Here is a 12,244-nt window from a genome sequence, read left to right on the forward strand (position 1 = left end):
TAATAGCCCCGTCCTCATTTGCTGCCTAATTGGACTATATAAAGCCAATAACGGGCGGGCGCTCGTAGCCTCCAGCCACAGCAGCACGTCGCAGGGGGGGCCGGGGCCGCGGCGGCTGCGGGCAGGGGCTGCGCGGAGCCTTCTCCTCCCGGCTGCCTCCCCGCCTAATCCCATTTGCCATTGTGCGTGCCCAATCGCCGTGTGCTCCCCGCGTTTAACTTGGATGACATTTTGATTTCATCATTAGCATCCGGCGCCAGGTTGACGCAGCAGCAGCGGCGGCGGGAGGCGGCGGCGGCAGCGACGACCCCGGCTCTCCGCCTGCCCGCAGCAGCCCCCTGGTGCCGCGGGCTGAGCGGGTTACCTCGGCCTCCCGCCCTGCCGCCCCCTCATGCGAGGGGCCCCCGGCCGGCCCCGCCGCCGCGCTCCCACGCCGCCCCGCCGCGCCTCTCTCCCGCGCCGCCGGGAGCCGCCACCTGCGCGCCGGGCGCGGGCTGCGGGGCCAGCGGCGGACAGGAGCCGGGCGGGCACCGGAGGATGCCGGAGACCGGGCAGGAGCCGCCCAGCGCCCCGCCACCGCCTCCCAAGGAGTCCTTCTACATCAAGAACCTTCTCAACGGCGACCCCCCCAAGGCGTCCCCCAAGCAGCCGCGGGCACTGTTCGCCCCCTCGGGCAGGCGGCGGTGGATGGCGCTGGCTTCGCCCTCTCGCAGGTGGGCGACCTTGCCTTTCCCCGCTTCGAGATCCCAGCGCCCCGCTTCGCTCTGAGCGCCCACTGCCTGGAGCGCGCCCAGACCTGGTGGTACCCCACGCCCTGACCCCGGCCGGAGCCCACCTGCCCCGCACCGAAGGTACCGCTCCCCCCTCCCTCCTTCCCTCCTTCTCCGACGGGGTGCCGGCGGGGACCGGGGGAGGCCGGCGGTGGGGCGATGCGGGGGTCCGGCTGGTTCGTCCCGCTGCCCCCGACGGGACGCGGGGGACCGGGTGGTGAAGGTGTCTCTTTGTGTCCCTATTCCCTCCTCCCTCACCTTTCCCCTCCAGCCGCCGAGAAATCACTGCTGAGGGATTCATCCCCCGCCTCGGGCACCGACCGGGACTCCCCGGAGCCGCTGCTGAAGGCGGAGGTGGAGCAGAAGGAGCTGGACTCCAAGAGCCCCGACGAGATCGTCCTGGAGGAAAGCGACTCGGAGGAGGCGAAGAAGGAAGGCGGCTCAGAGGACTGGAAGAAGCGGGAGGAGAGCCCGGAGAAGAAACCCTGCCGCAAGAAGAAGACGCGCACGGTGTTCAGCCGCAGCCAGGTCTTCCAGCTGGAATCCACCTTCGACATGAAGCGCTACCTGAGCAGCTCGGAACGGGCCGGCCTGGCCGCTTCCCTCCACCTGACAGAGACCCAGGTGAAGATTTGGTTTCAAAACCGTCGCAACAAGTGGAAGAGGCAGCTGGCAGCCGAGCTGGAGGCGGCCAACCTCAGCCACGCCGCCGCGCAGCGCATCGTCCGCGTCCCCATCCTCTACCACGAGAACTCGGGCGCGGAGGGGGGCGCGGGGGGCGGCGGAGCCCCCGGTACCCAACCCCTGCTCACCTTCCCTCACCCCGTCTACTATTCCCGACCCCGTGGTGACCTCCGTACCGCTCCTGCGGCCCGTCTGAGCCCGTCCGCCGCTGAGCGGAGGGGCGCGGAGAGGCGCGCAAGTCACCGGCCCGCTTGTAAGTACTGCAGCCACTCGTGCGGTTTCACCCGGAGTGGGGTGGGCGAGGGGTGCGGGTGGGCATCTTGCGGCCGTGCTAGGAGGAAAGTCACGAAAAATTTAGGGGGAAAAATAAAAAGAAAGAACAAAATGGGGGAGGGAAAGAAAAATAAGGAAAACGAAAGCGGGAACTTGTAGAGAACCCTGGAGCTGTCACACCTTTTGTAAACGTGGATGAAAACCGCGGTGGTCTCTGTGGCTTTAGTTTTATTTTTGTAAAAAAAAAAAAGAAAAAATAATTTTAAAAAAAGAGATATAATAATTAAAAGGAAAAAAAAAAGCTCCCAGGCCACTCCTCGAGATTTGCCAAACGCTAACGGGAAGCTGAATTTCTGTTGCTTTCGGACCTCTCCTGCCTCCAAATTGTTCAGGCTCCTGATCCTGTCGTGACTCAAACTTCATCGACTGCGGCTTTTCATTTAAGCAGAGCTCAGTACCGATTTGCCTCTTTGCTTTCCCACATTTTCTACCTTTGGGTTTCTGTCATTGGACTTTATAACGAGCAAGAAATACAGCCTCAAAGTGAACGGTTAAACACACCCGCACGTTTTGAGTGATCTTATTTATTATCGTTTACTTAGCTATTTTAAATTCTTGTTTATAATTCTTGTTTTCCTAGTCGTCGGGATGATTTTTTTTTCCTTGTAAAGTTATTTCGGCATTTTTGGGGAAAAGAAATCTGTACCTTTTTGCTTTCTTTTGTAATAAGCAATACGCAACCGAACCAAGTAGTATATATTTTGAACTGTGCAATATTATACGACGATTCTTAAAGCACTGCTTTTATTTGAATGGTGAGGAAAGGGTTTTTTAGCATTGTATAATTGCCTTCGTTCATGTTGTACAAATAAAAAATACTAAAAGTGAAGGAAAGTGAGAAGAGAGGAGCAGGGCACGGGAATAAGCATCAGCCTGGCTTATGCGAATAAATAAGGGAGATGCGGTGAGCCGGGCGCTTTAAGTGAAGGACAATCAACTTTAGGGTGATTTTAATTTATTTGGTATGATGTACAGTTTTCTTCTAAAGTCCATCGAGTATGTGGATTTTAATAGGCAGAAATCAAGTGAGGAGTGGACACCTCTAGTCTGTCTCTGTCTTAGTGTCTACTCACCTGTTGTCTGACAATTGTTTGCTGTCTTCCCAAGGATTTGTGTTGGTTTCTTTTCTTCATTTTATTTTAGAATCTTTTTCCCCCTTTCGGTTGTAGTCTCTGTCCTCTCGCTTTCTTTAGGGATCGGTCCTATTTTTAAAACAGCCTATATTGTTATAAACTTAATGTTGTGGTGGAAAAAACAAACAAACAAAAATCAATAAAACCCGTTCCTTATCATTTTTGAAGTGTGGCTTCATAGGGAAAAAGAAAAAAAACGGGGTAAATAAAGCAAGCGTTGTCGTGGACGCTGCCGCTCTGCTCAGGCGGGGTGCGGGGCGGCGGGCATAGAGCGGCCCCCACGGGGGTCCCCCGGAGCGGGTGTCCGGGCACCCCTTCAAATAGCGAGTGGATCGACGCGGGAGGGCCCTTTCCCTTCGCAGCCGGGAGCACCGAGTCTGGGTAACCCCGAGCGAGGGGTCCCAGGCCCCCAGGGGTCCCCTCGGGAGGGTGGGCGGGGAGGGGGCTCCCAATTCCCACCCTACGACCGCCTCCCCGGGGGCTTCCAGTGAACTTCTGGCCGCCCCTTCCTGTACCCCAGCCGGTTGCCCTTCCCCTTCTCCCCCCTTCTCCGAGGGGTCTGCCACACGGGGTTTTTCCAAAGGCACCCCAGGGTGTCCTCCCCTCCACGGGCTGCGCCCTCTGCCCGCGGCCGGAGCCGCCACTCGTTTTAATACAGCCAGTCAGGTTATTTCGAGATAGAATCGCTCTCCGCTTCCTGAAGATTGGCCCAAATCGACGTGTTTATAGGGCCGAGGGCAGGATTTCGGGCCAAAGAAATCAAAATAAAACTCAGCGCTGCGAAAAAATAATCCAGCGTTTTCTTTTCGTTTGGGATAAAAACGCTGGCAATGGGTCGTAAATGAAAAATAAACAGAGTTTCGGAGTCAAAATACACTGTTCGTTGTGTTACCTACAAACAGAGTGATGCCTTTTCTGTTTGCAGTACTAACTTTGGGACAAGTCGCTTGCGGCTCATTAAAAATATTGTTGTAATAGCAAATACGTCTTTCCATTTTACAGCGCGGTAGCACGATGTTATCAAACGACAAGGAAAAAAAAAAAAGCCCCAATATATTTATTTGTAGTCGGTGCCCAGAAAACGATTCCGGACCGTCCCGGCCCTTCCCCAGCGGTCGCCCCCCGCCTGCGCGGCCCCGTCCCCCCAGGGCGGCCCTTACGCGGGTGCGGAAGCGCCGGGCCCGACGCGGACAAGCGGGCACCGGCTCCTCTCGGCGCGTCAAGGGCATTTCCTAGGAGAGATTTGATTTTGGTGGGATGCGATGGGGTTCGGATGGGCGCCTTTTTTTTTTTAATATAAATTAAGGAAAAAAAAATAGGGGGAAAAAAAAAAAAGACAAAACAGAGTCCAGGTTTTTTGCTTCTTGCTACCCGCGCAAGCTACGGAATCGACAGCAGACAACAGGCTGTGAAGTTGGACGCGGGGGGTGGGCTGGGGGCGTGTCACCCCAATTCGTTGCTCCCTGACCCGCACCCCTCCTGCAGCGATGCTTGGGCCGGGCTTTTCCTCCCTCCCGGGCCGGGAAGGAGCCCTGAGAGCAGGATGCTCCTTTCCCGGCCGCATGCAGAGCGAGCTTTGGGGCTGATGCTTTTCTGAAGCCCTCAAAAAGTGTCCCCAAACTCCATCCTCCTCGTAAATGTCCCGGAGACGCAGAAAGCGAGCGGTTTGATTTCTCCTTTCTCGGGAGGAGGTGACATTTGGCAGTGGGTGCCCAGGGAGTGAGGGCTCTGCAGCAACCCCGGCTGAGCTCAGCTGCTCTCGGACGGGCTGCCAAGGTAAACACGCCCCCCCTCCCCCGCACCTCCAGTCCTGCCTAAAGTTTCTGGAGAACCCGCATCAATTGCGGATGGAGTGACAGCAATCGCTTTGAGTGATCGGGGAAAAAAATCGTCTTTACAAAGGTTAAAACTGTTTGGCAAAGAGGTTGGTGCAATTAAAAAAAAAAAAGTTGCTTCATTCCTCTGAGCTGTTAGTAACTCCGCGGCCACTTGTGTTTACTGCTGCAACCTCGCTCGGCAAATCTCTGCCTTTGTTTGCAATTCAGGAGATAACACAGTTCTTCTCGGCCACTGTTTTGAGCTTGACTGAACAGAACTAGCTCCCCTGTTTGTGGTCGAAACATATATGTATTTCTTTTATTTGGTGGTAAATAGAGGCTTGTTGTGTACAGCAAACAGCGCGGGGAAAGATATAAACTTCCCGGCCACCAGATTCGGGGATTCAGAAGAGTTTTGTCTCCCGAAGGGCTGCGCGGTTCGGCCCCTCCAACGGCCGCACACTCCCGGCGAGGGAGTTTGGGAGGTTAGTATTTTTAATTATTATTGTTATTATTATTATTTTCTGCATCCGAAGACTTGCACATTTTCTGGTACAGGTTGGTGGGAAATGTTTGATCCTGCTGGCAGGGACTGCAACGTGCAGGAAGGGCGGTAGAAGTGGGGACACAATGTGGGGACACAAGATGGGGACACACGGAGCCGCTCCGCGCTCCGGGGAAATAATACCGCTTTAAAACAGTGGTGTAAATACGTGTTGATTTTTTTTCCCCCCCCCAAATATGCTGCAAGTGTCTCTGTAATAATCACTTTACTCTATCGACTTGGTATAGTGTGCTAACGGAATGAGAAGACCATTAAGAGCATTAACAGATTGGTACAGCATAATGCTTCAGTTCATATTGATCGCGAAACGTCTGTAAAATATTGTTTCAAATGAATCTATTGTTCCTGAGCTCTTTCGGCGGTGTTGATGACCTTGGTTTGTTCTCGCACATCCAAATTATCCTTTCGCCGCTCCTATTTGATTTGGAACCAGGCAGTTGGGACCCGCCGTCCTCGTCCATCCAGGCCGATCCCGCGGACCCGCGCCCACCCGGAAACATGGTCTGAGGGATCGGAACCACCCCAAAAATAAGGGGGGAAAACAAAAAAAAAAGGCAAAGGGAACGGGCCCAGTGATTGTGCCCTTGTGTGCGGGGAGAGGCTCGACAAAGCATCCCTGTTCCGCGCACCAAGCGCGGATGCCGAGGTTGAGCGCTCGGAGCAGTTAAATCGCCTCCCCGGGATCCCATCCCCGGGTTACCCTTGTAAAGTTGCCCAACGGAAAGGTCTAAACCTGCTCACATCAATATCTAATCAAAGCGGGGGGCAGATCCTACAGCCTTTCCCAGGTACCCCCACCCCACGCACCCCGGGACCGGCCAGGGCGAGGGGGGTAGCGGGGAGGGGAGCCCAGTCCGGACCCTTCGTGACTCTCCCGAGCTGGTCGTACGTATTTTACAGTCCAAAAAGGCCAATCCCTCTCGATCAGCGCGATGTCTCCCATCTAAAACCCCCTCGCCCCACTCCCTGCGCGCTGGAAGGGGCCGTGGGACTCCTTGGGGGACACGCGTGTCGCCCGGGCGGCGTGTGGGGTGGGAATCAAACGGGAATCAAACCTTTCCTTCCTTCAGGTTTGGTCACCTGGTCTGAGCTCTCCTGAGCTCCGATATTTTAAATAAATATAAAGAATCTCTTGCTCTCCTCAGCTCTATTCGCCTTCATGATGGAGTGGAACCATCAGATTTTCATCAAAGTTCTATTAAGTGAAACATAGGTTGCAGGGCACCCTCTGATTGAAACAGTTTAAATTTTAATTGTGTTTTTAATTTGACATATAGTTGCAGAAAGGAATGACACTACAACGCCAAGGGGCGGTCGATTTTCTTAATTTCTCCCAGAGGAATTGATGAGTCTATCAGGCCACTAGATTGGAAACACATTAAAGCTCTCTGGTTAGGTTGTTAATTGGAACTTGATGGATAGGGGGCCTTGGATAGGCTATGCTGATCCAATCTTCATGACTTTCTGTTTTCCAATAAATTACACGATTCATTTTCCAGCCACAGATTACATAAATTGTACACCTCTAGGGCTCTCTTTTTCAAATAGGGAGCCCTTTTCCCCAAAAGCCTATTGCGAGATGTCATTTGCACCAAAAAACGAGCAGCAGAGGCTCTTGAATGAAAATCGAAACATAATCAACGTTTATACTTAGAAAATTTATTGAGATCATTTTCTCTGGTATTTCCTTATTTTAAAGTTTGGACGCGCCATATATCATAATCCACACGTGTAAAGGGGACTGTGTTTAATATTTATCGAAGCTTGATTCCAAGATCAAACTTGTTTATGACTTCATCTGTCATTTCAGAGGGAACCTTCTCCCGATATTACGGCCGCTCAACAAGCCTATTTTCCGAGAGCTGCAAAAGCAGCGAAGATCAATTTTTATTAGGCTCCCTTTGAAAGCTTGCTCAGGGCCACTTTAATATCGAGCATTGTAATAATCTGGAGATCTAAACTTTAAGCGTTCGCTCTGTCTTTCAAAGTTTATCTTCGCCGCGGCGTTTGATCATCTGTGCCCCGACGGGACGGGCTGCGGGGACGGGAGGCGGGGGAAGCGGCCAGCGCCGCGTTTCCCCCACGCAAAACCCTGAACGTGGCCATCAGTCCCTGCCCTGATTAATATTTGATCAGATGGTAATGAGCTCATGGCTAGGCTGCTCCCCCCGCAAGCGGAAAAGGCGCCGCCGGTCCTGCCCCCCGACAGTGAACATCCCGCCTTGGCTTCCCCCTCTTCCGAGCGGAGCAGTTTTCCAAGTTTCACCTGAAACACTCATTTCAGGGAAATCTGGTGGTTTTCTCGCTGCAGCCCGAACAGAGTTCACGCCTTCCCGCAGCACTTGTGCATCCCGGCCCGGTCAGCATCCATCTCCCCGGCCCGGGCCGGGAGTATCGCCCCCGACCCGGCTGCAACTCCCACGCAGCTTCCGTCCTCTGTGGGAAAGAGAGGACACCGTCAATGGTTCTGCTTGGTGGGCTTTGAAGGGAAGGAAAGGTGGGCGGCAGCTGGAGGCCAGCGCTGTCACTGCGGTGTCACGTCGGGGGTTGCTCCTCGGTCGCTCTCCCTCCCTGCTCTGGGCGAGTCTCCGCGAAGGAAGGGCTGGCAGCCCCCAGGGGGTCACCCCAAGCAGGGCTGGTCCCCTCGACGGCTTTTGCCCGGAGCCCTTTTGCCCCGCTCCCCGCCCGCGGGAGGAGCACTGGGCTCTGGGTGCGGAGCCAGCCGGGACGGGAGAGCGGGATGAAGGACGATTCCTTAAATTGTATTTCAGTGCGGGGTCTTTCCGGGTTAATGAGCTGACATCATGATTAAAGCTGACCATTTGTAATGTGTCGCGACCCTGTTGAAAAGCACTGAAAAGGTTAATGTGGTAAAACAGGACAGCACCTGCCCCTCATAGGGAGAGGAGGAGCTGGAACACTTTTCCTAATCAATTAGTCCATTAATGAGTCTATCAAGTAGTTAAGTAGTTAAAGATTATGCCGCTGGTCTGGGTAACAGTCGTCATCTCGCTATAGCTAATTATATTATAAGTACTTTATTCAATATACCAGACATAATATGGTGACTCGGAGTTAATGAAAATGTCATTTTAAAACGTCTTGACATTTGTCTCTATTGATTTGTATATTTCCATCCCATTCTTTGCTTTTCCCGATTTGATTTTTTGTGGAGGGGAGGAGGGAGTATGGTTTGAAGCGGGAGAACGACTGCACGGGGCTTGAGGGAGGAATGAACAGCCGGAGCAGACAGGAACCCCCGCCCCACGCCGCTCGGGCAACCGGGGGTTAAAAACCCGCTGTCGGGGTCCCTGCCAAGGCGAGGGGTTTTGCACCTGGAAACGAATGCGACCAAAACCACTGTGATTTCCGAACAGGGGTAGCACTTGCCAGTCGGTCCTCTCCGCGGGATGCGTCCCCAGCCGTACTTAGGGCCTGCAAAACCCGGAGCTGTTGTCCCCTGGCCCGCGGGATGGGGCCCAAACAGCCGCAAAACTCGTCTCGTCTTCATTAATCAACGATATTTCCAGGTGCGGGTGGCGGGGCAGGCTGAGGGCTCGGGTACAGCCCCCACCCACGGACACGGGTGGCCCCAGCGAGAAGGAGGAGGGCCAAGGGAGGGGGTACATCCCTTTAAAGTGGCGGCAGCGGGGAGATGGAGGCGGAGCGGCCGGTTCTGCCCGGGGGCAGGGGAAACGTGGGGCGGGCGTCATGCGGTACCCAGGGCAGCGCTGGCCGGGCAGACGGCAGCTCCACCGGCCCCTTCTTGGGGATCATTTCGGCGGCTTCCCGGGGAAAGGGGGCGTAAGCAGGAGTCGTCCCAGGCAGCCCTCGGGGCTCGACCTCCGGTCTCGCATCCCCCGAGGAAGGAGACCCAGACTCGAGCAAACGCGGGGCTCGGGGGCCCTCGGGCCCAGCCGCGGCTCCATGCGCTACCGAGAAGTTGGGGACCCCGGTGGGGTCCCTGCCCTCAGCCTCTCGCCCCCCGTTCCCTTGGGGGCAGGTGTCGCCAGCGTATCTTCCCTTCTAAAGGAAGGAGCGGAGGGCAAAGAGCTGTGATCACTGCGATTTATTCTCCCCGAGGGGAAGAGCCCCAGACTCCTGGCAAAGTTTATTTGGAAACGCAGGAGGGCATCCCCTCCCTTCCCGCTTCCCCAGGATTGCAGACCCTGGGAAGGAAACGCAGGAGGAATTTCGTGAGATATTTGTTACGGGCTGCGGCACAGCGAAAACCCCTGTTTCTCGAATGAGGTTTTCCCGAGCAGGCAGCACATCGTAACAGTTTGGGTTTTGTTGTTTTGTTTGTTTCCTTCTCTCTAATTAGCAAGAAGTGTAAAGATTCCCGGATATGCACAAGATCCAAACACACACCCCCCGGCCGGCATAAGACATTCAGCCCACGTCCCTCTCACCCACTCGAGGAGGAGGACGAGGCGGCATGGCGGGAGCTCAGCATCCCTCCCCCGGGGGCACAGGGTCAGATGAGCCCCTGGAGTCCCGGGAACCGCAGTGAAGACCCCGCGGGGGTCCCTCTCGGCCCCGGTACCTGCCGTCCGCGGCGGCCCTGCCCCCCTCCCAACCCCGGACCCCGTGGGTTTCCAAACTTTCCGTGGCCGCCGCCGCCGTGATTGGCGCGGCGGAGGCCACCTCCATGCAAATGAAGCCCCGCCGCCCGCCGCCCGCAGATCAATAGGGACGCGGGGGAAGGAGCATGCAGTCCGCCTGGGCAAGCGCGGGGAGAGCCGGCAGCGACACGCCGAAAACACCCCCCAAAACAAAACCCCCGCCGGCTCACCGCAGGCTGCTGGCCCCCCCCTCCCGCACACCTCAGCCCCCCGAGCCCTTCTAAAGCGAGAGCTTCCCTCCTCTGTTTTCTTATGAACCCAGGATGAGCAGCAAAGAAGACCCGAGCAAGTGCTGTCCGGCGGCTGCTCCCATCTCCAGTTTCACCATCCAGTCCATACTGGGCAGCGGCAGCTCCGAGCATCCCCGGGAGGCCGGGGGCAGGGCGGCCGCCTGGCCCCCCCGCGGCCGGACCCTCTCCCTCTCCTCGGAGGACGAGGAGCCGGAGGAAAGCTGGAAACACCGCGGCTGCTTCTGTACCGAAGCTCACGGCCCCACCGAGACGTGCCACAAGCACCAGCCCCTCAGCTTCACCTGTCTCGGTGAGTACCGGGACGGGATGGGACAGGACGGACGGGGCCCGCCCGGGAAGGGCTGCGGAGGGCTCGGCCCCGGCCCGGCCCCCGCTTGGGGGGAGGGGTACACGTCCGCACCCTCCCTGCTTTCGGGGTAAAGCGATTTTGCGCCGTTCGTGGCTGAAGCGGAGAGAAAGGAACTCAGTAAAAAACCAGGGTGGCTTCCCCTCCTCCCCACTCCGCCCGCGGGGATGATTTCCCCGAATTGGAGCGATGCGATGGATAACTTTCGTTTTCTTAGATTCTGCTTATTTAGAGCGCTCGGGCAAGGGGAAGATACATATATACATATATATATACATATATATTTATATTTATATATTCTTTTTTAGTATTAATCCCGACTAAACGGTCTGTGAAATGCGATGCTATAAAGTAAAATCTGCCGGCTCGTGTCGGATAGGAAAGCACCCCTAAGCTGGTACTCAGCTGCCTTCACTGAGGCATGTACAGCCACCTGTCCGTCTGTCCGTCCATCCGTGTGGTGAAGGGACAGGGATAGCCGAGAAGGGAATGACTTCCCCGGGCGTCGGTGGTGTCTTCCACGGGGAGCGGAGGCGGTGGGTGTCTGCCCGGGGGTTCTCCTCGATGTTTCCTCCAGCGGGGACAGGACGGGGCGAGGGGGAACTCAGCCGTCGGGGGTGCCGGTACCGGCCGCCGTGCGACCCCCGCGCTGTCGCTCTGTTGCAGGCAGCGCCAAGGGGAGCGGAGCGGCGGCGGGCAGCGGGGAGAGGGGACCCTTCCTCTCGACCTCCCAGCAGGACTGTAAGGAGGAGAAGGAGAAGCCGCTGGGACCCTCTTCGCCCTCCTGCGGGGACCGGCAACGCGACGGCGGGGACCGGCAGGCCGGTGCCGCCAAGAAGAAGACGCGCACGGTGTTCAGCCGCAGCCAGGTCTATCAGCTGGAATCCACCTTCGACATGAAGCGCTACCTGAGCAGCTCGGAGCGGGCCTGCCTGGCCTCCAGCCTGCAGCTCACCGAGACCCAGGTGAAAACCTGGTTCCAGAACCGGAGGAACAAGTGGAAACGGCAGCTCTCGGCCGAGCTGGAGGCGGCCAACATGGCCCACGCCTCGGCGCAGACTCTGGTGGGGATGCCGCTGGTGTTCAGAGACAATTCCCTCCTCCGGGTGCCGGTGCCCCGGTCCATCGCCTTCCCCGCCCCTCTCTACTACCCCGGCAGCAACCTCTCGGCCTTACCGCTCTACAACCTTTACAACAAGATCGACTACTGAGCCGCCGCACCCCCCTCCCCGCGGCCGCCCCGTCGGGACCGGGGCCGCCCCGGGGGCTCCGTGCGGGGTCTCGACCGCGGCGGGGACAGAGAAACGAAACTGATGGGAGGGACAGGCAAACGGAAAGAGACTGGGGCGCCGGGGGCACCCCCCGTTCCCCTCCGGCTATCCCGCCACTTGAAAAAAAAAAAAAAAAGCGTTATTTCAGATCTGTAAATATTTTTAAAGAAAGACAGGAAAAAAAAAATAAAACGTTTTAAGCCTCGTTTGTAAATTTGCCAGCTCGGTCGCGTGTTCCCTACCCGAAGGGGTACCCCAGGGATCGGGGGGTGCCCCGGGGACCGGGCTGGGCACGGCGCTGCGGGAAGGACCCGCGGAGCTGGGGACCGATGCACGGGAGAGCGAAAACGACATATAACGCCGATGGTTTGTTTTTTTCCTGTCTGCTACTCGTTATCTCGTTTCCTGCAGGAATCCCAGGCGGCTCTACCCGTACCCCTGCCCGTGGG

General features: G+C 56.6%; 2 protein-coding genes across 2 annotated transcripts; both read left to right on the forward strand.

Moving 5' to 3' along the window:
* Positions 1-469: 469 nt before the first annotated feature.
* On the forward strand, positions 470-1,727 carry HMX3 (H6 family homeobox 3). Its single transcript, XM_065843799.2, is given in 5 exon segments — positions 470-670; positions 673-807; positions 810-851; positions 1,042-1,610; positions 1,612-1,727. Coding segments are annotated over 5 exon segments (918 nt in total). The 5' UTR covers positions 470-537; the 3' UTR covers positions 1,651-1,727.
* Positions 1,728-10,008: 8,281 nt separating this feature from the next.
* Positions 10,009-11,966, forward strand: HMX2 (H6 family homeobox 2). The gene is made up of 2 exons (XM_065843926.2): positions 10,009-10,467; positions 11,191-11,966. Exons 1-2 carry the CDS (start codon positions 10,191-10,193, stop codon positions 11,733-11,735), a joined length of 822 nt encoding a protein of 273 aa, XP_065699998.1. The 5' UTR covers positions 10,009-10,190; the 3' UTR covers positions 11,736-11,966.
* The last annotated feature ends 278 nt before the right edge of the window (positions 11,967-12,244 follow it).

The sequence above is a fragment of the Patagioenas fasciata genome, chromosome 8, assembly GCF_037038585.1.
Source record: "Patagioenas fasciata isolate bPatFas1 chromosome 8, bPatFas1.hap1, whole genome shotgun sequence".
Taxonomy (NCBI): domain Eukaryota; kingdom Metazoa; phylum Chordata; class Aves; order Columbiformes; family Columbidae; genus Patagioenas; species Patagioenas fasciata.